General features: G+C 40.4%; 1 protein-coding gene across 2 annotated transcripts in view; it reads right to left on the bottom strand.

The window, feature by feature from the left end:
- IL17RD (interleukin 17 receptor D) overlaps window positions 1-27,382 on the bottom strand; it is a 119,450-nt gene that overhangs the window by 30,100 nt on the left and 61,968 nt on the right. For both annotated transcript variants that reach the window (XM_038410994.2, XM_043520006.1), the window contains 2 exons: window positions 7,760-7,817; window positions 2,600-2,725 (listed from right to left, as the gene is read on the bottom strand). In XM_038410994.2, coding sequence (XP_038266922.1) covers window positions 2,600-2,725; window positions 7,760-7,817 — 184 coding nt within the window. The remainder of the gene's footprint in view (window positions 1-2,599; window positions 2,726-7,759; window positions 7,818-27,382) is intronic.

Raw genomic sequence — 27,382 nt, 5'->3', positions numbered from 1 at the left:
GAGCAAATGCTGTAGTTTCTTTTGGTAACTCTCAGTGGGATCAGAGGGTAATGGCTTGTAGAAAGTGGTGTTGGAGAGCTGCCTAGTAGCCTCTTGTTCATACTCCGACCTATTCATGATGACGACAGCACCTCCTTTGTCAGCCTTTTTGATTATGATGTCAGAGTTGTTTCTGAGGCTGTGGATGGCAATGTGTTCTGCATGGCTGAGGTTATGGGGTAAGCGATGCTGCTTTTCCACAATTTCAGCTCGTGCACGTCGGCGGAAGCAGTCTATGTAGAAATATAGGCTGCTGTTTCGACCTTCAGGAGGAGTCCACCCAGAAGATCTCTATCATGCATTCCTACAACTACAATACCCACCTGCTGAAGTGAAGAAACAGATTGACAGAGCCAGAAGAGTACCCAGAAGTCACCTACTACAGGACAGGCCCAACAAAGAAAACAACAGAACGCCACTAGCCATCACCTTCAGCCCCCAACTAAAACCTCTCCAACGCATCATCAAGGATCTACAACCTATCCTGAAGGACGACCCATCACTCTCACAGATCTTGGGAGACAGACCAGTCCTTGCTTACAGACAGCCCCCCAATCTGAAGCAAATACTCACCAGCAACCACACACCACACAACAGAACCACTAACCCAGGAACCTATCCTTGCAACAAAGCCCGTTGCCAACTCTGTCCACATATCTATTCAGGGGATACCATCATAGGGCCTAATCACATCAGCCACACTATCAGAGGCTCGTTCACCTGCGCATCTACCAATGTGATATATGCCATCATGTGCCAGCAATGCCCCTCTGCCATGTACATTGGCCAAACTGGACAGTCTCTACGTAAAAGAATGAATGGACACAAATCAGACGTCAAGAATTATAACATTCAAAAACCAGTTGGAGAACACTTCAATCTCTCTGGTCACTCGATCACAGACCTAAGAGTGGCTATACTTCAACAAAAAAGCTTCAAAAACAGACTCCAACGAGAGACTGCTGAATTGGAATTAATTTGCAAGCTGGATACAATTAACTTAGGCTTGAATAGAGACTGGGAATGGATGAGTCATTACACAAAGTAAAACTACTTCTCCATGGTATTTCTCCCTCCCACCCCACCCCCCACTGTTCCTCTGATATTCTTGTTAACTGCTGGAATTAGCCTACCTTGCTTGTCACCATGAAAGGTTTTCCTCCTTTCCCCCCCCTGCTGCTGGTGATGGCTTATCTTAAGTGATCACTCTCCTTCCAGTGTGTATGATAAACCCATTGTTTCATGTTCTCTGTGTGTGTGTGTGTATATAAATCTCTCCTCTGTTTTTTCCACCAAATGCATCCGATGAAGTGAGCTGTAGCTCACGAAAGCTTATGCTCTAATAAATTTGTTAGTCTCTAAGGTGCCACAAGTACTCCTTTTCTTTTTGCGAATACAGACTAACACGGCTGCTACTCTGAAACCTGTCATAAATAAGTATTTATAGATTTTATACAGCAAAAAATGAACTACAGATCCTTTTGCTGTAATTTAGTTCTGTAGTGTGAATTGGTATTTGGTATTTTGTTTAGTCCATATATTGAATTGCTGCAGTGCTAATATGAATATATATGGGTTTGTCTACACTTGAAATGCCACAGTGGCACAGCTTCACTCCTGGAGGGCTTCAGTGTAGACACCACCTACAGCAATGTGAGGGGTTCTCCCATTACCATAGGTAATTCACCTTCCTGAAAGGCGGTAGCTAGATGGACAGAAAAATTCTTCTATTGACCTAGCGCTGTCTACACTGATCAGCTTAACTATACCACTCAGAGGTGTGGATTTTTCACATCCACGAGTGACATAGTTAAGCTGACTTGACTTTCCAGTGTAGACCAGTTCTATGTCAAAATGTTAGGACAGTAGTTACTTCACGTTTGCAATGCTGCAGTTCAAACATTGATGAAGTGAGCTGTAGTTCACGAAAGTTTATGCTCAAATAAATTTGTTAGTCTCTAAGGTGCCATTAGTATTCCTTTTCTTATTGATATCTCAGCCACTTAACACTCTTTTCTTTTAAAAGAAATGCACTCCTCATTATGGATAAAGATTTTGCAAACTGAGTACAAAGCATTCAGAACACTTAAACTTCGATTATTGAACATGTGCAATTTAAAAACAACCAATCTCTTGAAAAGTTGAATATTTGTTTTCCCTTTATGTAAAGCAGTGGTCCCCAAACTTTTACCTCGTGCCCCTCCTTTCCCCTGTTCATGACCCCTGAACCCCTGGAGCCAGGGCTGGGAGAGGGGACTTGTCTTTCCCTCTCATATTAATTGAGATCTGATCAAAGTAACTTAGTTATACACAGAAGCATGTATTTTATTGGAATCTAATAATAAATAATATTAGAATTTTAAAAAAAATAAAACTGTAGCCTTTTTGTTTGCTGAATACAGATTCCAATAAAATATATGCTTCTGTGTATAACTAAGTTACTTTGGTCAGGCCTTAATTAGCATGAGAGGAAAAAACAAGTTATTTTAAAGTAATATGATCATTGAGAGATTGTTACAAAAGAGATGACGATTTAAACTGTTTTGTGTCTAATACTTACCAAGTAGATTTGCTGTCCAAAGTATTGTCACTGCAACTTGTTCAGAACATGCATACTGGCTGACTGTTATATTTTGCACATCTCCAATCATGTGTTTTCCCACTGAATTCAAATAAGGAGTGCAATCTAAAAACATTGAGAAACAAATCACTTAAATAAAACATACTGTGATAAAGTTCCTCCTCTACCTTGGTAGGTCTTGCGCTTATTTGCAGATTTGCTCGCCTTGGAGCTTCACGGCAGCCCTCAGTTTGGCCATTTTTCTGACCCCACAGTCCAGGTCGACTCCTCCTGTGTCTGACCAGCAATTGGGAGGTTTGGGGGGAACCCGGGCCTGCCCTCTACTCCGGTTTCCAGCGCAGAGCCCTGTGGAATGCAGCTGTCTAGAGTGCCTCCTGGAACAGCTGTGCGACAGCTACAACTCCCTGGGCCACTTCCCCATGGCCTCCTCCCAACACCTTCTTTATTCTCACTATAAGACCTTCCTCCTGGTGTCTGATAATGCTTGTACTCCTCAGTCCTCCAACAGTATGCGTTCTCACTCTCAGCTCCTAGTGCCTCTTGCTCCCCGCTCCTCACACACGTAACACAAACTGAAGTGAGCTCCTTCTTAAACCCAGGTGTCCTGATTAGCCTGCCTTAATTGATTCTAGCAGCTTCTTGATTGGCTGCAGGTGTTCTAATCAGCCTCTCTTAATTGTCTCCAGAAGGTTCCTGATTGTTCTGGAACCTTCCCTGTTACCTTACCCAGGGAAAAGGGATCTACTTAACTTGGGGCTAATATATCTGCTTTCCTATTACTCTCCTGTAGCCATCCGGCACGACCCTGTCACAATACAAATTGTCTTGTGCAGGACCAAATAATTCACAAACTGACACAGGACAAAATCTGGAAAGTCTTGTTCATACTACTAGTGCCAATAATGCTATTCATGTGAGTAAAGTGAGCAAGATTTAGTTTATTCCTTAACATTTTTTGAAAAATAATCGATCTTAAAACTAGGTACTTCAAATATCTCAATTATTGTATTATATCTACAGCACATTAAGTCTACAAAGGAGCTTTAGTGCCAGGATAACTAAAAACAATGTGGGCACTATAATCCCTGTTTGGGTGAATGTACTACTAAACCATTCCAGGAGATCAAACTTTAATTCATTAATTTACATAAAGCATTCTGATTTCATTTTCTTTTTTCATTATTGTTTTTATGTGCAATTATTAATATCAATCCCACTACTTCTCAATTATCCAGCCACCAGGCCTAGAGATGACTTCGTGGGCTTTGCTCCCACACCTCACATGAAGAGAGACAGACAGACAGAAAACAGCTTAATTTCACAAAATGAGATTCTATAACACTGGTAGTTAACCACAAAATAAATCACACCCGACTGATTCCTTAACACATCAAATATTTTGGTCATCTGGTAATAATACCACATGTACTACAGATGAACCGGATGGCTCCAGAGGGCAGGACACCTACAATGGAGGCTGCAGTTTCCAAAGGGAAGCAAAATTCTTTACTCCCTAGTACAGCAAAAACACAAAAAAAGGTTTTTGGTTTTTTAATCTTTTTCAAATCTTCTGCCTTGTCCCCTCTACATATTCTCCTAAAATATCAGAAGCACACAGACTATGAATCATGAATTCTAGATGCCATTAACTACAACTACTTTCACTAGCTGTGAATATGTCCTTGGACCTAGTCCATGTTGTCCAAATAGTTCAGCAAGTTGTACCACAGTAATATCAGTACAAAAGACAAACTTCTAAAGATCCCAACAGCCACTGTTCTCGCTAGCTACCAAGGCCTCAGTCCAGATTCATAACACTGTCTGCTAACTTACCATAGTGCAGCTCATCTTCTGAAATAAATATACAGATTGATTCCAGTCTATGCAGCAGACTTGGCCATTGCAGCATTCACTCACTAAATCCATCTCCTCTAGCCTCTGTTGTGAGGACCTTTATTTTGCAATCTAGTCAACAACCACACAGCTTCAATACCCCATCTATCTGCCACTGGGGCCCACAGAGAACTCTAATGTTGATAAATCTCAATTTTATTGAGAGTTTCACAATATTTAATGTTATTAAAGCCTCAGCTCCTGGAATCATATGATTATGTGAGACCTCAGTTTTCATTTAAAAAAGAAAGTTACTAGTCTTCATAGTTGCTGAGAAAGCCTGAGAATGTGAACCATAAAGGCTCAAAAATCAGAAGTCAAATAAAACTATTCCAAAATTTATTTTTTAACCTCTCATTATTTTTAGGCCCATCTCATTGTATGTGTGTAATCATGATTTTTGAATGCTTGGATTTGGTAATACTGGCACTGTGTGTGGGTGGCATAGTACTATAATTCTCTACTTGTGAAATCTACTAAATTTACAAAAAAAAATGTTGGATTGATGTTCTAAGTGTATAGTGCCCAATTTTAATAATCAGTTATTCAAAATTTGATTCTAAAAAATAGACTAAACTATGCTTGCAAATGAAGTTGACTGATATGATCAAGCCTATTCAGAAAAAAAGAATTTAAATCAAATACACTCCCTTGGAAATGACAAATGAAAAATTATTAATCACACAAACTGAATCTTTGATTGGCTGCAGGTGAATGTACTAATAAACCATTCCAGGAGATCAAACTTTTTACCATAAATAACAAGGGTGAGCTGTTTGGCTCCTTTAGGTAACTGTTGCATAATTCAGAATAATATATTTTGTACTGTATTAAGTTTTATGAAAATTGAGCAATTAATCCTCAGTTATTATAAGTGGAATTTGTTGCTAAAAGTCAACCAAATGACAGCATGAATTTCCTCTTAGGAGAATAGAAATCTCTCTTTCAATGGAAAGTTTGGAGAAACAGCTTCTTGCAAGTTCTGGATCCAATTAACAACCTTACCTAAGATTTTGGATCCTAGTTACTAAAATGCTATGTTGAAATAACAACTTGTCAAAATGCAATATAGCACAAAATGTCTCAGGGTTGAATGCGAGTTCCTGATTTAAAATGTTTAAAAAGAACACAGGAGTGAAGAATTTGCAGACTTTACAGGGAGGCATTTCTTCTGTTAAATCCAAGTTAAATACGAAACTGGATAAACATTTATTTTCTCACTTTGAACAAATTATTTAACCCCTACTATGTAGTGTCTTATCTCATGGGCAGGCTATGCAACAAAATAAATGCCTTTTAAATCAGAGCTAGGTAGCCAAATTATTCTCTCTCTTGGATCTTCTTTATCAGTATATGTTTCTGTATTATGTAAAATCTTCAGCCTTGGTATAGGGGATCTCCTTGCAGTACTGCCAAACTTAAATAACCCCCTTAGTCAGGGAGTTTGGAGCAGCATTTTAAATTAACATTTGTCATTGGTTAACCTCAGATCCTGATGCAAGAATTAATGGTAAAAAACATGACAGTTATTAGGATTTAAACAGGCTGCACTATGTGAACCTACAAGTGGGTATCACTGCTCTGATTGCTATTTCCTGCTTTTCTTTATTCAGATAAGAAATTATTACCCTCTTCTAGTGACCATTTATTCCACGTAGGATCTCATAGGCATAAATTATGCTGGCTTTCTTTAAATACTAATGTGAGGTTAGACATAGAATAGGAATTCACAATAATGGATTTACATTTCAGAAATTATCATATAAACAGAGGGTTCATATGAAATTGTGACCAAGGATAGACGAAGATATATCAGAGTGAAACAAAAGGATTTCTTTCAGTGTTTCCAGTAAGTGTACGAGGTTTTAATACATAAGGACTTGACTCCAACTCCAGCAACCAGTCAGTGATGTAGTTGTAAAGGTGCACACTCCAAATGTAGACAAGGAAAGTTGTTATTTGCACTGATGCCGTTTATTTTAGCTCCACTGCTGCAAAATCGGGGCTTTCCTAGTCTACGCATTAAGTTTACACTGGTGCAGCCATACTGGTGGTGGGCCACTGACTGCTAAAACAGGGTAAAGTCCCAATGCAGATATGGCTCTGGTATACCCAACAGATACCTGAGTATGTGTTAGCATATCCTGAGCCAAGAGATGCAAGTCAGATTATAGTTCATGAGAGAACAAACTAAAACTCAGATATTTAACATTAATCATTGGAAAGAAACCTATTTCTAGTATATTCCCTTTACATGAGGACAAATTAAATTTATTTTCTACTTAAAGGAACTCAACTCCGTTTACACTCAAAATTTAGATTTCAGAAAAACAAGCTTTTACAAACTTAAAAAACAAACACATTTTTTCTCATGAATTTAGAAGCTGGGAATGGGCGACAGGGGATGGATGACTTGATGATTACCTGTTCTGTTCATTCCCTCTGGGGCACCTGGCTTTTGCCACTGTCGGGAGTCAGGATACTGAGCTAGATGGACCTTTGGTCTGACCCAGTATGGCCGTTCTTATGTTCTTAAGTCAATGAAACACACAAAGGGTACAAACTATACTAGATTTTTAAACTTTTTCAGTATTAAATAACTCTACATTGTTATTACTAGTATATGTAAGGAAAAACTTTTAAAACCATATAAACCTTACAGACAATTTCCTTTTAAAATCAACACTAGCTAATTTTAGAGTGTAAATATGTCTTCCTTTTAAAGGGACCAAAGAAAAATTAAGCAATGTAAAACTTGGCATAATGGAATCCTGCTTTACATGGCATAAATTTTAGTAAGCATGAATGAAATGACTGCCTATTTTTGGCAGCTGCTGCTTCCTGTATGGAGGTTTACTTTTGAATGACAGAGACATTGGATGGACACAGAATGGATAACAGACAGTAGAAATGTGTTTTTATTATTAATTATTATTATTTAGTAAAAATTTTTCACCAAAAGCATTTTTCAATCATCTTTGTTTACATAAACCTACAGTTCACAATCTTACAAGAATTGTGAGAATTATTATTTTTTAAAGTCATGTTGCTATAAAAGAGTGAGATTTGGGCTTTTAAAGCATTTTTCAATCATCTTTGTTTACATAAACCTACGGTTCACAAACTTACAAGAATTGTGAGAATTATTTTTTTTAAAAAGGTCATGTTGCTATAAAAGAATAAGAGTTGGGCTTTTTGTTTTTGAGAGAAGTTGAGATTTTTATCTGTTGTAGGTGATTAACTTACTGTCATATTTAAAGGTGACATTAAGCATTCCACTGTTTTTGCTGACTGGTGGCAGCACCTACAGAAAAACAACAACAGAAAAATATAGTGAAAAAAAATGACTGCTTTGAGTTTACACAAACATTTTAATTTTAAAATTAAATTTCAATTTCAATTTTGCATCACACACAAAAAGAAAAGTCTCCCTTGGAAATCCATGGTGAGCTACATTGTCTTCAGCGTGTCAGGCAGGCAATGTGAACACAACCAATGCAAGAACAGATTGCAGCATTCCTGAAATTCTATATTCTCTCCTGCCAGTAGCTTTCAAATACACACAGGCATCAAAACACAAAGAAACAAATTTCAGCACCAAGGAAAAATCTACAGTTTAAAGGAGGACAACCTGATCAGTATATCTGAATAAAAAAAAAAATTTGTTTTGGAAGGTACTGGTGTCCCCAAATCAATTATTCTGAACTGACTGGATCTGTACAGAAATACTCTATTAGCCAAGGGACTGGAAAGTCAAAAAGTGATTCAAACTTATCTTTAGAGAGGAAATAAAGTGTGACTGAAAGCAGCATCTAATAAGGCTCAAAACCACTAAGCTACAAGCTATCAAACAATTGTACAGGGACAAGAAAATGCCAGTCTCTTCTGAGGCTGAGCCCAATTCCTCAGACCTAATGACAAGGAAGCCTGAACAAAAAAAAAAAAGGTCATTCCTAAATATAAAGGGAAATACAGAAGAGCACCAGAGCAGTTGCAGAAGAGTGATCATGGCACCTTAGTTCTGTTTTCTTAGTGAAAGCAACTTCCAGGACAGAAATCAAAACCAGGAGGAAATGCCAAGAGAATCAGTTGTGGAGCTGGAAGAATCCACAAAAGAGAAATTCCCCATTGTGCTAATCAACTGAGAGTGAGTAAGTGCACGAAGGGCGAGATGGATTCAGTCCATTTGCTTGACCATCAGGCACATATGGTCAAGTTTTCAGCATGTTCGGAATTTGGCTGCAGATAAATCAGACTGCCTTTTTAAAATGTTTAACTCTATTCAGTGCTTATGAAAGGTGCTGAAGTCATACCTACAGAGATGAAAGTATAACCAAAGAACAGGTTTAACAGGATACCAGGAGGCCCTGGGAGTAGCTCACTCCCCATGGCCCTAGGGTTGGGAGGAGTTCTGTGCCCCTGACTATTACTTTGGGGGGGACGGCGTGCTTTTGTTTGCCCCTCCTTGTGCACAACCCTGTGTCCACTGAAGGTAGGACAAGGAGCGAGCAGATTAATCTGCAGCAAGGAAGATTTAGGTTAGATATTAGGAAAAAATGTCTAGCTATAAGGATAGTTAAACACTGGAAAAGGTTACCCAGTGAGGATGTGGAATCTCTGTCATTGGGAGGTTTCTAGTAACAGGTTAGATAAACACTTGGGATGGTCTAGGTATACTTGTTCCTGCCTCAGCACAAGGGGATGGACCAGATAACCTCTCAAGGCCTCTTCCAATCCTATATTTCATACTTGTAAGGGCTTTACAGATTAAAGAGTGATTTATCGTTTTCATTATCTGTTTATATTACAGTAACATCTTATTTGCTTATATTACAGTAACAGCTAGAGGCCCTAATCAATATTGAAGGTCCACAATGCTATGCTCTGTACAAACACATATTAAGAGGCAGTCTTTGCCAAGAAGAGCATACACTCTTATTAGACAAGAAAAACAGCACAGAAAGATCATTTAAATTCTCTGTTCTTTACTGGTTGGTTGGCTAAAATCAACAAACATTAGCAAGATTGCCAACTGGAGCAACTCCAGTTGGAACATGTTTTGTATACTAAAACTTTTCTACTAGAGGAACAAGTTGTAAATATCCAGTAAAGTACATTAGATACCAATTTTTAAAATGCAAAAATCTACAGTTTCTCATTGTTTCAGTGTGTTATATTTCAACAAAAATCATGTTTACTTTTATGCTTGAGACACCTATACTTGTTCATTAAAATGTTTTAAGACTTAATAATTGCCTTTTGGCTATGTTACCAGTTAGCCATCTGTATTCCTAACACAGGAACTATTCCTTCAGCAAATTGCTGCTTTAATTATCGAGTTAACAATTGTACGGATTTACCTTCAAGTTCGCTGCCTTTTTGCCTAGCATGTTGCACTTGGGCTTTAGATGTGGCAGCTAAAAAACAGCTTTTACTTTCAAATATTAATGGTTTTCCAACAAGTAGTACAAATGATTGTTAAATTTGTCTCTGATATTTTAGAGTTGTATTACATTTTATGGGATAAATGAGATCTATCTAAATTCAAATATACACTTAAGGTATCCCCCAAAACAACTGAGGAAAGGATCAAAGTTATGGGGACTGATCCTATTATTGCTAAAGACAACAAGAGTTTTGCCACTGATTTCGATGGGAGCAGCCCCATGTTATCATCCATGTCACAGTAGGTATTTAATGCAAGATTATAAAATTGAGTTGCAATATAATACATCAACATTGTTCACATTATATGATTATCTCTGTGCAGGTGTAAATGACTGCAAAAGGTGCAAAGCAGTGGAGAAGCATGCTCTATGGTATCTATAGGAAGTCTATATGGACACACACACCTATGTATACATATGTATTTATAAATTATGTCTATAATATATCAAATATTCATGATCATACACCTGCAGTAGTGTGTTATCAGTGTCTTTAAGCACTTGGCTTGCATGCAACATTAAAGCAGCACTGTCAAACAGCACTAAAATTTGACTTATTTTAATATGGTATAATCTGGTTCAGGGATAGGGAAAGATCTTACAGATTCTGAACAAACATTTAAGAAACTCACCTTTGTATTGCAAAGAAGCTAGTGGAACAAGTTTGATTTACAGTTATCTAAACAGGTGTGGCCTACACAAAAAAGGTGCAGTTAATTACCTGACACTTTTCTCAGAGCAGTGCTAATATCATTGATGATACTGCGGAATGAACAAGGAAATAACTAAAATGAATTCAGTATAGTTTATTATTTTGTATTTGCCTTTTTCAAAACTTGCCTGGAGGGTTTTCCAAAGCTCACAGCTCTAATATTGATCTAATAATTGAGGAAAAATAAATCAATTTATTGTTTTCTATTTTATGGTAAAATTTACCCACTCTTTCCTATGGAGTTTCCTATTATCTCAGTTCTGTAACTCAATTATTACAATCAGGTTTCTTGTTTGTTACAGGTGGCTTTAGATTATGTGGGAATTTATTCCTGAAACATCTGCTGCTTTCATTCGTTCTTCCCAGAAATTACCTCATTTTTTGACATTGTAGAAGAATTATCTAATAACAGTAGATGCACTGCTAACAATGCCTAAAGCAACAGGAGATGGCTAAGACCTGTAAGCATCATGTTTGAAATATCTAGACTCCTTGGACACACATCATCAAATCACACCATGCATGATTCTTCATCAGCTCACCAACTCTAACCATGCAATTGGCTGTGTGGCTTGTGGATGAGGCCGTTAAAAGTAAAGTCCTATCTTCTCAGGGTCCTATTTAAGACCCTACTGTACATTTGGGGAAAAAAGCAAGGTTTTGCCCCTACCCTCAGTTTTCTTGGATAAAATGTCTCTTTTCCATCATTGTTGGGCATTGTGTTGTGAGCCAATTGGTTGCCCCAATCCAACTCTGAGATAGAACAATTCACTTGAATGTTTTCAACCAGGCAGCATCAATGAACTGCTAAAAAAAAAATCCATATTTTAGGTTCCTGTTTCTCTAGAGTGATCAGTCCCTTACAACCTGTTATTTATAGCTAATAATCTGAGCTATCAGAATTGAGGATACGATACACTATTTAATAGACTTTTAAAATCCCTATTTGCAATCTTACTAACTCTAACTTATTCATATACTTGGCCTACTGATTTATATTCTCACTTACAGTTGTAATGAAACTCATTAGGCAGGTGGTAAACTGAGAATACATTATGCTCAACATATTCATTTTGCTATTAAATGTGGCTTCCCACCTCCTCCTTTTACCTATTTCATCCACATTTTGCATTTGTCATAATTCTACCTTCTGAACTCTTTGGGTCAAGGTTTGTCTTTATTGTGTTTATATGACCCTTAGTACAATGTAGGTTTGTAAATACCATTTTAAAAATTAACAGTTGAAATGATTAAAAATATTTTGTTTAAATGGTTAACTGATTAAAGGCCCGTTGTGGCTGGGGCTGATTCCACCAGCCGTTCCGGCCAGCCCAGGGGTTAATGGTTAAAGCGGGTAAACGGATAAGACTAATGCTTACTAGTTAACTGGTTTACATTTTGCATCCCTAGTACAAGGAAGCCGTGATCCCTGAATGGTCACTTTGGTTGATGATGATGATGATGATGATGATGAATCATCATCAACAATCATCATCATCATATTGAACCAGAAGAAAGAATCAGGAAACACTCACCCTTTGTATGCATTCACCTTAATTGCAGTTCCCAAGTTAAATGCAACAGCTTTGCTATGTTTAACAAGCATGAGCAGCACAAAAAACGCATAGTTATCTTGAGGTTATCATCGGAGTTTTATAGAACACTTCAAAATTTACCAGCAGCATCAAATGAAATCCAGGAAACAAACCAAAAAAAGATGCAGGGAAAAACAAAGCCACAATTGGCACAATTCCAATTCCAATTGACAACTCACAGGAATGAACAGAATATTTCCTCGCTGTGTATCCACACAAAGCAACTTTCTTAAATATCTTACCATTTTGAACAAACTGATGGCTCTAAAAATAAATAGTTGTTTAAAATATACATACTAACAGCTCTTATATTCACAACAGCTCTGCAACTCTCACTTAACAGATCAAGTTGAACAGATGAGATGTAAAATTCTCCATTTGAAAGAGAACCACCACCTTTCTAGTCAACCTCTAATCTTAAAAAAAATCTCCTTGGTTTTCCCAAGCAGACCAGCACCATCATCCACCAAATGAACAAAATCATGAAAGAATATACATTAAAGGATCAAAATGTACATTACAGACCTGAATTTCATATACAACCACTGGTATTGCAGGCACGTTTTTGTAATGTAAGCAGTAAACATTCCAGAGTTAGTGACAGATACTAAAACAAACAGGGGGAAAAAACTCAAAAGTTGTGAGAAAAGAAATTTTCATATTCAACAGATGCTACACCATGGCTCCACACATTACTAGATAGGTATGAGAGCTACTTAAACACTTAAGCTTCAGAAGGTACAACTATGATACAGTTTTTAAAACCAGACAAGCAGGAAATAGTGATCTGATACTTAAAGGAAAACGGCAGTGTAATATAAAAGATACTCTAATCACTACCACCAATAAAGATGAGGCACTGTCAAAAACTGAGATGTCCAAACAAGTTGATAAATTAAAGAGCAATAAGTCTTCAGAAAAAGATGACATCTATCCCAAAGTTCTAAAGGAATTTAAGACTGAAGCAACAGAGCTGCTAACAAAACTATCCAATCTCACATTAAAATCACTTCCTATATCAGAGGACTGGAAGGTAGTAAAATTGTGGCTATCTTTGAAAAAAGTATCTGAGTGGTGCTGGGAATTACAGACATCATGCCTTCTTTCTAATACCAGTAAAACTGGCTGAAATAACAGTTACAATTAGAATAATAAAACATTTAGTTGACCATGACGTGAAAGGGACAAACCAGCACAACTTTTCTACTCTCGTATTAATTCTTAATGCGTGTCAACAAAATAGTGACTAAAAGAAGAATTTGGTTATGTTCTATATGAACTCTCCAAAAGTCTTTCAAAACTTTTTCATAAGAAGCTATTAAGGAAACTAAGTATTCATAGGGTGAGAGGTAAAGCACTGTCAGGGATGAGAAACATGCTAAATTGAAACAGAAAACGAAGAGCAGGAATAAATGGTCAGGTTTCAACATGGCAAAAGATCAATAGAGGGGCAACTCAAAGGTATGTACTAAGACTGGTATTGTTAATTCAGTTACAAAGGATCTGGAAAAGGGCCGGTGTGACCCGAGAAGTGGCAACATTTCCAGATGACATAAAATTATCTAGGTTAGTGAAGACTGAGGAACGTCTGAAGGACCTAGAAAAGCTAAGTGAGCCTGAGGCACAAAGTTGACAACTGTAAAGTAAAGCATATTGAAAGGTATGAAGTGAAATACGCATACACATTGTTGGGTTCTAACTTAACTGTAAGCACTCAAGGAAAAGGCCCGTGTACTGCTGTGAACTGCTCCGTGGAAACTTCTGCTCACTCAGTGTGCAGCAGCAGTCAAAAAAAGCAAACAATGTGCTGAAAATACAATGCATGTCAATTTTTGCTAAATCTTTGTAAAGAAAGGATGACCAGAACTAATCACATATTATAAATAGATGGCACAACCTCACCGGGTGGTAACCCTTTTTTTTTTAAACAAAGATTTTGCACAAACCGACCATGTCCAGAGGTGGGGGTACAAAAACATTTAGAGCAACGGAAAGACTTTCATTAAAGTAGAGATTCAAAAGATTGAGACCATTTAGATTAGAAAGGAGATATGACAGAGTTATAAAAAGTAATGGATGGTTTAGAGGAGGTAACCCAGATGCTCCTGTTTATTCTCTCTCATAATACAAGAACAAGAGGATATTCAAGGAAACTCAAAGTCAACAAATTTAAACTTAAATAGCATACTTTTTCACACCACATGTACTCAACCTCTGGAACACTGCTACAAAATATCACTAAAAGTTTCAAAAAAGGGATTAGATCGCTATGTGGAGAACATGACTAGCCACATTTACATTAGATAGGATATTAACAAAACAGAAAAGCTATAAGTCCTCCTGATGCAGGATGCAAGACAATCAGTAGCTGGCAGGAAATAGGAAGAAACTTCCCCCATGGTACCTAATTGTCTACTAAAGAGTCTTGTCCCTTTTGGTGAAGCATCTGGTACTGGCCAATGTCAGAGACAGGTCGCTGATCTGATCTGGTCCGGTAATGTCAATGTTCCAGAGCAGTAACTCCAGGGGAAATGAAACCAGGAGTCAGCCCAGCATAGATCCACTTGAAAGGACTGACCTGTTCTACATTTTTGCATTTTATTTTTCCAAAGTTGGCGTTAAACTTTTGAATTCCAGGTTTACATTACAATTTTATAAATACTTTAAAAAAAGAAACATGTTCCAGCACTCTAATTGGAAAATGCAAAGGCTAAGAACAGCTTTCCTTCCCGCCCTCCCATCCCCACCAACACTTTATTAGAAATGCCCACAAGCCCTCTCAATGTGAACACCTCTTAGGCTCTGTCTACATTAAGGAAATTCTCACTGGTGTAACTACCTCAATGTAGTTACACAAGTGTAAACTTCTAATGCTGACATGCTGCATCAGCCCAAAGTAGGACATATACCGAGACCGTTTACTTCACCATGTTACCACTCTTTCACTGGTGCAGAACTTCAACATTAGTGTAATCACACTAGTGCCATCTCCTAATGTTAAGTTGTACCAGTGTGAATTTCCTTAATGAAATAGCACCTTACTGTGCTCAGTCCTACAGAAGAGGCAGCTCTAGATAAGTTCATGGAGGATAGGTCCATCAATGGCGTCCCTAGCCTCTGTTTGTCCAGAGTTGGGAATGGACGACAGGGGATGGATCACCTGATGATTACCTGTTCTGTTCATTCCCTCTGAAGCACCTGGCATTGGCCACTGTTGGAAGACAGGATACTGGGCTAGATGGACCTTTGGTCTGACCCAGTAGGGCCTTTTTATGTTTTCTCACTGCTTTGATAGAATCCTCATTTAACAAACATACTTTCCGCTAACTACATATGGGGCTGCATGACTCAGGGGGTTGGTAAAGGCTTAGGATATGTCTACACTACAAAATTAGGTCGAATTTATAGACGTTGGTTTTGTAGAAAGCGTTTTTATACAGTCGAGTGTGTGTGTCCCTACACAAATGCTCTAAGGGTATGTAATGGGCGGACTGTGTCCACAGTACTGAGGCAACCGTCGACTTCCGGATCTTTGCACTGTGAGTAGCTATCCCACAATTCCCGCAGTCTCCACCGCCCATTTGAATTCTGGGTAGAATTCTGCGGTCGTACTGCACAGTCTGCTGCCAGCAAGATGTATAAAGATAGATGAAGTGGCTCAAAAGAAGAAATAGACCAGATTTGTTTTGTATTCATTTTCTCCTGCCTCCCTCTGTGAAATCAAGGGCCTGCTAAACCCAGTTTTGAGTTCTATCCTTGAGGTTTTGAGTTCTATCCTTGAGGCGGCCATTCAGTTTCTCTTTGTTTCTCCCTTTGTTGATTTTAATTCCCTGTAAGCCAACCCTGTAAGCCATGTCGTCAGTCACCCCTCCCTCCGTCAGGGCAACAGCAGACAATCGTTCCGCACCTTTTTTCTGTGCAGACGCCATACCACGGCAAGCATGGAGCCCGCTTAGATCACTGTGGCAATTAGGAGCACATTAAACACTACAAGCATTATCCAACAGTATATGCAGCACCAGAACCTGGCAAAGCGAAACCGGGCGAGTAGGCAACATCAGCGCGGTGACGAGAGTGATGAGGACATGGACACAGACTTCTCTCAAAGCATGTGCCCTGGCAATGGGCATCATGGTGCTAATGGGGCAGGCTCATGCGGTGGAACGCCGATTCTGGGACCAGGAAACAAGCACAGACTGGTGGGACCGCATAGTGTTGCGGGTCTGGGACGATTCCCAGTGGCTGCAAAACTTTCACATGCGTAAGGGCACTTTCATGGAACTTTGTGACTTGCTTTCCCCTGCCCTGAAGCGCAAGAATACCAAGATGAGAGCAGCCCTCACAGTTGAAAAGCGAGCGGCAATAGCCCTGTGGAAGCTTGCAACGCCAGACAGCTACCGATCAGTCGGGAATCAATTTGGAGTGGGCAAATCTACTGGGGGGGCTGCTGTGATGCAAGTAGCCAATGCAATCAAAGATCTGCTGATATCAAGGGTAGTGACCCTGGGAAATGCGCAGGTCATAGTGGATGGCTTTGCTGCAATGGGATTCCCTAACTGTGGTGAGGCTATCGACGGAACCCATATCCCTATCTTGACACCGGAGCACCAAGCAAGCAAGTACATAAACTGCAAGGGGTACTTTTCAATAGTGCTGCAAGCACTGGTGGATCACAAGGGATGTTTCACCAACATCAATGTGGGATGGCCGGGAAAGGTACATGACGCTTGCATCTTCAGGAACTCTGGTCTGTTTCAAAAGCTGCAGGAAGGGACTTTCTTCCCAGACCAGAAAATAACCGTTGGGGATGTTGAAATGCCTATAGTTATCCTTGGGGAACCAGCCTACCCCTTAATGCCATGGCTCATGAAGCCATACATAGGCAGCCTGGAAAGTAATCAGGAGCTGTTCAACTACAGGCCGAGCAAGTGCAGAATGGTGGTAGAATATGCATTTCGACGTTTAAAAGCATGCTGGTACAGTTTACTGGCTCGGTTAGACCTCAGCGAACCCAATATTCCCACTGTTATTACTGCTTGCTGTGCGCTCCACAATATCTGTGAGAGTAAGGGGGAGACGTTTATGGCAGGGTGGGAGGTTGAGACAAATCGCCTGGCTGCTGGTTACACACAGCCAGACACCAGGGCAGTTAGAAGAGCACAGGAGGGTGTGGTGCGCATTAGAGAAGCTTTGAAAACCAGTTTCATGACTGGCCAGGCTACGGTGTGAAAGTTCTGTTTGTTTCTCCTTGATGAAACCCCCGCCCCTTGGTTCACTCTACTTCCCTGTAAGCTAACCACTCTCCCCACCTCCCTTCGATCACCGCTTGCAGAGGCAATAAAGTCATTGTTGCTTCACATTCATGCATTCTTTATTAATTCATCACACAAATAGGGGGATAATTACCAAGGTAGCCCAGAAGGGGTGGTGGAGGAGGGAAGGACAAGGCCACACAGCACTTTAAAAGTTTAAAACTTATTGAATGCCAGCCTTCTGTTACTTGGGCAATCCTCTGGGGTGGAGTGGCTGGGTGGCCGGAGGCCCCCCCACTGCATTCTTGGGCGTCTGGGTGAGGAGGCTATGGAACTTGGGGAGGAGGGCGGTTGGTTACACAGGGGCTGTAGCAGCGGTCTGTGCTCCTGCTGCCTTTCCTGCAGCTCAACCATATGCTGTAGCACATTAGTTTGACCCTCCAGCAGCCTCAGCATTGAATCCTGCCTCCTCTCAGCACGCTGCCGCCACCTTTGAGCTTCAGCCCTCTCTTCAGCCCGCCACTTACTCTCTTCAGCCCGCCACCTCTCCTCCCGGTCATTTTGTGCTCTCCTGCACTCTGACATTGTCTGCCTCCATGCATTCGTCTGTGCTCTGTCAGTGTGGGAGGACAGCACGAGCTCAGAGAACATTTCATCACAAGTGTGTTTTTTTCACCTTCTAATCTTCGCTAGCCTCTGGGAAGGAGAAAATCCTGTAATCCTTGAAACACATGCAGCTGGTGAAGAAAAAAAAAGGGACAGTGGTATTTAAAAAGACACATTTTATAGAACAATGAGTACACTCTTTCACGGTAAACCTTGCTGTTAACATTACATACATAGCACATGTGCTTTCGTTACAAGGTCGCATTTTGCCTCCCCCTACCATGTGGCTAACAGCGGGGAACATTTCTGTTCAGCCATAGGCAAACAGCCCAGCAGGAACGGGCACCTCTGAATGTCCCCTTAAGAAAAGCACCCTATTTCAACCAGGTGACCATGAATAATATCACTCACCTGAGGATAATACAGAGAGATAAAGAACGGTTGTTTGTTTGAACGCCAGCAAACATACACTGCAATGCTTTGTTCTACAATGATTCCCGAGTACGTGCTACTAGCCTGGAGTGGTAAAGTGTCCTACCATGGTGGATGGAATAAGGCTGCCCTCCCCAGAAACCTTTTGCAAAGGCTTTCGGAGTATATCCAGGACAGCCACGAATGCCAGGACAAATCAATCATTAAACAGGCTGGCTTTTAAACCTTGTATAGTATTTTAAAAGGTACACTCACGAGAGGTCCCTTCTCCGCCTGGCAGGTCCGGGAGGCAGCCTTGGATAGGTTTGGGGGGGTACTGGCTCCAGGTCCAGGGTGAGAAACAGTTCCTGGCTGTCGGGAAAGCCGGTTTCTCCGCTTGTTCGCTGTGAGCTATCTTCCTCGTCCCCAGAACCTGCTTCCGTGTTGCCTCCATTTCCATTGAAGGAGTCAAACATGGCTGGGGTAGTGGTGGCTGAACCCCCTAAAATGGTATGCAGCTCATCATAGAAGCGGCACGTTTGGGGCTCTGACCCGGAGCGGCCGTTTGCCTCTCTGGTTTTCTGGTAGGCTTGCCTCAGCTCCTTAAGTTTCACGCAGCACTGCTTCGGGTCCCTGTTATGGCCTCTGTCCTTCATGCCCTGGAAGATTTTCACAAATGTTTTGGTATTTCAAAAACTGGAATGTAGTTCTGATAGCATGGATTCCTCTCCCCATACAGTGATCAGATCCCGTAGCTCCTGTTCGGTCCATGCTGGAGCTTTTTTGCAATTCTGGGACTCCATCATGGTCACCTCTGCTGACGAGCTCTGCATGGTCACCTCTGCTGATGAGGTCTGCATGGTCACCTGCAGCTTGCCACACTGGCCAAACAGGAAATTGAAATTCAAAAGTTCGCGGGCCTTTTCTTGTCTACCTGGTCAGTGCATCTGAGTTGAGAGTGCTGTCCAGAGCCGTCACAATGGAGCACTCTGGGATAGCTCCTGGAAGCCAATACCGTCTAATTGCGTCCACAGTACCCTGAATTCGACCCAGCAAAACTGATTTCAGCGCTAATCTCCTTGTTGGGGGTGGAGTAAGGAAATCAATTTTAAGAGCCGTTTAAGTAAAAAAAAAGGGCTTCATCATGTGGACGGGTACAGGGTTAAATCGATTTAACGCTGCTAAATTCGACCTCAATGCCTACTGTAGACCAGGGCTTAGAGAACTTTTCACTTCTAGATATAGATTTCAATTAGCCTAGGATAGCAGTGACCAAAATCTGTTCAGTGGCTCATGTGAAATGTGCTGTTCTCATACATAGGGCCCTACCAAATTCACGGTCCATTTTGGTCAATTTCATGGTCATAGGATTTTAAAAATAATAAATTTAATGATTTCAGTTATTTAAATCTGAAATTTCCCAGTGTTGTGATTGTAGGAGTCCTGAGACAAAAAGGAGTTGTAGGGGGGCCACAAGGTTATTGTAGGGGGGGTTGCAGTACTGCTACCCTTACTTCTGCGCTGCTGCTGGCGACGGTACTGCCTTCAGAATTGGGCAGCTGGAGAGCAGCGGCTGCTGGCCAGGAGCCCAGCTCTGAAGGCAGAGCATCTGCCAGCAGCAGCGCAGAAATAAGGATGGCCTGGTATGGTATTGCCACCCTTACTTCTGTGCTGCTGCCTGCAGAGCTGGGCCCTCAGTCAGCGGCCCCCCAGCTCTGAAGGCAGCGTCGTTGCCAGCAGCAGCGCAGAAGTAAAGGTGGCATGGTATGGTATTGCCACTCTTACTTCTGCACTGCTGCTGGTGGGGTGCTGCCTTCAGAGCTGGGCACCCGGCCAACAGCCATCCCTCTCCGGCCACCCAGTTCTGAAGGCAGTGCAGAAGTAAGGTAGCAATACCGTAACTCGCCTAAAATAACCTTGCAACTCCTTTTTGGGTCAGAACCCCCAATTTGAGAAATGCTGGTCCCATGAACTCTGTATAGTATAGGTAAAAGCACACCGAAGACCAGATTTCACGGTCCGTGATGTGTTTTTCGTGGCTGTGAATTTGGTAGGGCCCTACTCATACAGTTTTAAGTGAACAGGTATCCACAACACAAAAGATGCCACTGAAACAGACACTAACTGGCAGCCTTGTTGAAGATTTCATAGAGGGCAAGAACCAACTAGGGCAGAGACATGAAAATACTATTTTGCTCCCAAAAGTTGTCCCTGTAGTTTGGAGTTCAAGCACATTTGCAAGATGCAGAGTTTGATGCCTGTAGCAAACGTGAATAAGAGGATTTGGGGCTCCAGAGAGATCAATTCAATGCCTTTCATAGCATTAAACTCACTTTTAAATGAGAACTTGCAGTATATACCGTAACCTGTTCCTAGTCATCAATGAGAACTTTGACACTGGTTTCAATGGGAATAACTTCAGGGCTTGTATTGAAATCCCATGATATCTGTGAGTATTATGTTAATTAACACTGTCTGTAAAGCACAAGGACATTTACAGAAGCATGGGCTTTCATGAAATGTTATCTTTGTTGTCACCTGTGTGCTTAGCCAAGCAGCCTGTTAGGTTTAGGCTGAGAGCTTATTAACAAGGCTCTAACCTGCTATCTTTGATCTCTACCCCCTTTAGGATTCCTTGACAAGGAGGGAGGGCTAACTCAGGAGAACAGGGGTTTAAAAAGCCAGCTGCTAAGGTAACAGAGGAGCTAGCGAACAGGAACAGCAAATAGGGGAGTTTTGCAAACGAGTGTGAGAGGCAGATACACCTACCAAACAGTATAAACTCAGACCAATAACTGCCTTCCTGCCAAAAAAGCCCCAAACAAAACACACACAACCCTGCAAAAGTAAAAATAATCCAGGCAGAAGTCCAGCAGCAGAGTGGGGGGCTATCCAGTTTATTGCACTGAATGCAGCATCTATAATTATTTGCCTCGCAGGCAGGTAGCATGTGTGTGCATTCGGTGCAAGCAACTCATGGCCCACAGAGACTGGGCTCTTGAGACCAGAGTCACTGAAATGGAGGGGCTAAGGGAGACAAGAGGTACTTAGAGGAGACTTTCAGGGACTTAAGAGTGGTCCCTAGTCTGACAGCCCCTGTGCTATCAAGGAGGATGAAAGTCTCGGGGAAAGAGAACATCAATCTGGAGTGGAGGGAAACAATCCCACAGTTGGGACCTTCCTTTCAGATGTCACGGTATCCTCTTGTGCTGAGGATACCCCTGCAGGAGAGGGGACCCTAGTTATTAGGAAGAGTAAGGTAATAGTAATGGAAAATTTAATCATTAGAAATATAGATTGGGTTCATGATAACTGTGAGAACCACATGGCAAATTGCCTGCCACGTGCAAAGGTTGCAGATCTCTCGAGACATCTTGTGATAAATGAAGGTGTGGGGGGTAGCTCCCTTTTATGGATACCCAGCCACCCAGTTAGCTATAAAGTCCCTCTTGGTGGCTGTTCTCTGCTTGCTTAACTTGTAAAGGGGTAACAAAGTTCCCCAGGTAAAGGAAAAGGAACGGGCACCTGACCAAAAGAGCCAATGGGAAGGCTAGAACTTATTAAAATCGGGGGGGAAAAAACTTCCCCTTTGTGTAAGTTATGCTCCCCAGGAAAGAGGGGACCTGGGAGAGTTATGTTATGAGAGGCTTTAAGCCAGGTATGATCATAAATCATCAGATTATACCTAGAACTACTTATTTGGAACTCCCAAATGTGTAAGTAGATCAAGAATGTTTAGAAAGACGCGATTAGGTTTATCTCTGTTTATTTCCTGGCTTGTGAACTCCTCTGTACTAACCCCAAATGCTTTTTGTTTTGCTTGTAACCTTTAAGATGGACTTCAAGAAGGTTATTCTTGATGTTTAAATTTTGTAAGTGGGTTTTTTAAATCTAGCAAAAGCCTAAGTTCCAGACGTATTTTCTTTCTTTTTGTTTTTAATAAAATTTACCTTTTTTTAAGAACAGGATTGGATTTTGGTGTCCTAAGAGGTTAGTGCATACATTGTTTAATTAGCTGGTGGCAACAACTGATTTCCTTTATTTTTCTTTCTCAGTTCTTCCCCGGGGTGCGTGTGAAAGGGCTTGAGGGTACCCCACAGGAAGGAATTCTCAAGTGCGTCTTTCTGGTTTCAGAGGGGTTTTTTTTGCATAGTATAGGGTGGTAGCAGCATCTACCCATCCAAGATCATAGAGAAACTATAACCTTGGGAGTTTAATACAAGCCTGGAGTGGCCAGTATTTATTTTTAGAATCCTTGCAGGCCCCCACATTCTGCACTCGAAGTGCCAGAGTGGGGAATCAGCCTTGACACATCTAGACAGACTTATGTGCAGTGCTGGGGAGGAGCCGGTGATTGTGGTACACATAGGTACCAGTAACATAGGGAAAGGTAGAAGAGAGATCCTGGAGGCCAAAGTCAGGCTGCTAGGTAAGAGATTCAAGTCCAGAACCTTCATGGTAGTATTCTCTGAAATGTTTCCAGTTCCACGTGCAGGGCCAGTTAGACAGGCAGAATTGCAAGGTCTCAATGTGTGGATGAGACAATGCGGTTGGAAGGAGGGATTTACGTTATTAGGAACTGGGAAACCTTTTGGGAAAGTAAGAGCCTACACAGGAAGAATGGGCTTCACCTAAATCAAAACGGAACTAGATTGCTTGCACATAAATTTTAAAAAAAGTCATAAAGGAGTTTTTAAACTAAGGGCAGGGGTGGGAGGAACACACAGTTCAGATAGAGATATCCCTTGTAGAGGGATTTATTAAAGGGGATAATCTATATCCTAGTAAAAGAGGAGAGGATAGAAGTTGATAATGTACAGATAGGAACTGAAGAGAAACAGTCAACTGAAAAAGAGTCCCATTCAATTATATCATGTGAAGGCAGACAGCTAAAAAGTGACAAATTTTATAATAGCTGATTTACAAATGCTAAAAGTCTAAATATTAAGATGGGTGAACTTGAGTGCCTGGTATTAAATGAGGATATTGATATAATAGGCATCACAGAAACTTGGTGGAATGATGGTAATCAATTGGGCAAGGAAATACTAATGACAACATAGATAGGAATGACAGAATTGGCCATGGTGGGGGAGTTAAATATGGTAAACATCTTAAATGAAACAAGCTGTACAACACACTCTAGCAAATCCATGCTTGAATAAAAGAGTATAGCAGTAGGAATGTACTATAGACCAAGATGATTGTGAAATGCTCAGGGAGATTAGAGAGGCAATAAAACCATTAAAAAACCAAACCAATAATAATGAGGGATTTCAATTATCCCCATATTGACTGGGAACATGTCACCTCAAGACAGAATGCAGAGATAAAATTTCTAGATATCTTTAATGACTGATTCTTGTGGCAGCTAGTCCTGAAATCCTTGAAGGGCGAGGCAATTCTTTATTTAGTCTTAAGTGTAGCACAGGATCTGAATATAGCTGAACCTCACAGTAACAGCAACCATAACATAATTAAATTTAACATCCTTGTAGGGAAGAATATACCAAAGAAACCCACCACAGTAGCATTTAACTACATAAAGGGGAACTACACAAAAATGAGGAAGCTAGTTAAACAACAATTAAAAGGATTAATCGCAAGGGTAATGCTTGCAAACTGAATGGAAACTATATAAAAACACCATAATAGAGGCTCAAACTAAATGCATATCCCAAATTAAAAAAACAAAAACAAACAAACCAGAAGTAAGAGGACCAAAAAATGCCACCATGGCTAAACCACAAAGATGTTTTTAGAGGCAAAAAGGCAGCCTTTAAACATGGGAAGTAAAATCCTACTGAGGAAACTAGAAAGAAGCTTAAACTCTAGCAAGTCAAGCATAAAAGTATAATTAGGCAAGCCAAAAAAAGAATTTGAAGACAACTAGCAAAAGACACAAAACTCAGAGCAAAACACATTTTTTTTTAGTACATCAGAAAGAGGAAGCCTCCCAAACAGTCAGTGGTGCACTGGACAATTGAGGTGCTAAAGGAGATCTCAAGGAAGACAAGGGCATTGTGGATAAGCTAAATGAATTCTTTTGTATCAACCTTCACTGCACAGAATATTAGGAAGATTCCCACACTTGAGCCATTCTTTATAGGTGACAAATCTTAGGAACTGTCCCAGACTGAGGTTTCAGCAGAGGTGGTTTTGGAACACACTGATCAATTAAACAGTAACACATCAACAGGACCTGATGGTGTTCATTTTAAAGTTCTCAAGGAACTCAAATACGAAATTGCAGAAATACAACTGTGGTATGTTACCTATTGCTGAAATCAGCCTCTGTACCAGATGACTGGAAGGTAGCTAATGTAAAGCTGTTTTTTTAAAAATAGGCTCCAGAGGCAATTCTAGCAATTACAGGACAGGAAGCCTAACTTCAGTATCAGGCAAGTTCGTTGAAACTATAGTAAAGAACAGAATTATCAGACATATAGATGAACATGGTATGTTGAGGTAGAGTCAATACGGCTTTTGTAAATGGAAATCATGCCTCACCAATCTATCAGAATTCTTTGAAGGTGTCAACAAGCATGATATAGATATCCAGATGATATAGTGTATTTGGCCTTTCAGAAAGCCTTTGACAAGGTCCCACATCAAAAGCTCTTAAGCAAACTAAGCAGTCATGGGATAAGAAGGAAGTCCTCTCATTCATCAGTAACTGGTTAAAAGATATGAAAAAAAAGGTAGAAATAAATGGTCAGTTTTCATAATGAAAAGAGGTAAATTGTGGGGTCCACATGGATCTGTACTGGGACCTGTGCTGTTCAACAAATTCATAAATGATCTGGAAAAAATGGTAAACAGTGAAGTGGCAATATTTGCAGATGATACTAAATCATTCATGATAGTTAAATCCAAAGCTAACTGCATATAGGTACAAAGGGATCTCAAAAAACGGAGTGACTAAACAACAAAACGGCCGATGAAATGCAATGTTGATAAGTGTAAAGTAATGCACATAGGAAAAATTAATCCCAATTACATATATACAAATTGATGGGTTCTAAATTAGCTGTCACCACTCAAGAAAGAGATCTTGGGAGTCACTGTGGAAAGTTCTCTGAACACATCTGCTCAATATGCAATGGCATTCAAAAGAGCTAACAGACCACTAGGAAAGGGATAGAAAATAATACAGAACATATCATAATACCACTGAATAAATCCACTATGCCCACTCTGTGAAGTTCTGGTCACCCCATCTCAAAAAAAGATGTATTAAAATTGGAAAAAGGTATAGAGAAAGGCAACAAATATTATTAGGGGTATACAACAGCTTCCATATGAAAAGAGATTTAAAAGACTGTGACTGTTCAATTTAGAAAAGAGATGACTTGTGGGGATGGTATGACAAAGATTGATAAAATCACGAACGGTGTGGTGAAAGTGAATAGGGAAGTACTTCTTCACATAACTTAAGAACCAGGGGTCATTCAGTCAAATTAATAGGCAGCAGATTTTAAGAAAATATATATATATATATAAGTACTTCTTCAAGCAACACACAGTCAACCTGGTGTACTCATGGTCACAGATGTTGTGAAGGCCAAAAGTATAACAGAGTTCAAAAAAGAATTGGATAAATTCATGGAGGATAGGTCCATCAATAGCTATTACCCAGAATGGTCAGGGATGAAACCCCATGCTCTGGGTGTCCCTAAATATCTGTCTGTCAGAAACTGGGACTGGATGACAGGGGATGGATCACTCGATAATTGCCCTCTTCTGTTCATTCCCCCTGATGCATCTGACATTGGCCACTGTTGGAAGACAGGCTACTGGGCTAGAGGGACCACTGGTCTGACCCAGTATGGACATTCTTATGAACTTATGTACTGCTAGACTGTAAAAGAGAACAGCATTTAACATTTTAAAGGGATTGTTAAAAATGTGTGGAAACATGCAGCATGTCTCACCAAATCTTAATAGTCAAACACAGGTGCAGGGGAGAAAAACTATGAATGCGTGAAGCTATCTTTTAAAGAGATGTAACTACGGTAGAACCTCAGAGTTACGAACACCAGAGTTATGAACTGACCATTCACCACACACCTCATTTGGAACCAGAAATATGCCATAAGGCAGCAGCATAGCCACCCCTGCAAAAAAAAAAAAAAAAAAAAAAAAAAAAAAGGCAAATACAGTACAGTACTGTGTTAAATGTAAACTACTAACAAAATACAGGGAAAGTTTAAAAAAAAGATTTGACAAAGTAAGAAAACTGTTTCTGCACTTGTTTCATTCACATTAAGATGGTTAAAAGCAGCATTTTTCTTTTGCATGATAGTTTCAAAGCTGTATTCAGTCAATGTAAACTTTTGAAAGAACAACCATAACATTTTGTTCAGAGTTATGAACATTTCAGAGGTACAAACAACCTCCATTCCCAAGGTATTCGTAACTCTGAGGTTCTACTGTGCTACTTAACAGACAGATCAAAACTAGGCAGATCTTTTTAGTGCTGTCAGAAGCACAATTTGTAATCTCACTTCCTTTCCTAGACGGCTTTTTATTTGTTTAGCTTTGATTTAGTTTAGCTATAAACATACCAAGTTTCACAAATAGGAAGAAGACAAATGATCTTTTTGGTAATCTTAACTGATACAATTCTTGTATTGTGACTATTTCACTGTACCTCTAATGCAGGAGTGGGCAACCTATGGCCTGCAGGCCACATCCGGACCATCAGACGTTTTCATCTGGTCCTTGAGCTCCTGCTGGGAGTGGGGTCTGGGGCTTTCCCCGCTCCGCGTGTGCCATGGATCCACGTGGCTTCCAGAAGCAGCGGCATATCCCTCCTCCAGCTCCTATGTGTAGGGGCAGCCAGG

The sequence above is a fragment of the Dermochelys coriacea genome, chromosome 7 (assembly GCF_009764565.3).
Source record: "Dermochelys coriacea isolate rDerCor1 chromosome 7, rDerCor1.pri.v4, whole genome shotgun sequence".
Taxonomy (NCBI): domain Eukaryota; kingdom Metazoa; phylum Chordata; order Testudines; family Dermochelyidae; genus Dermochelys; species Dermochelys coriacea.
Note: the sequence above shows the minus strand (reverse complement) of the source record. Positions and strands in the feature narration are given on the sequence as shown.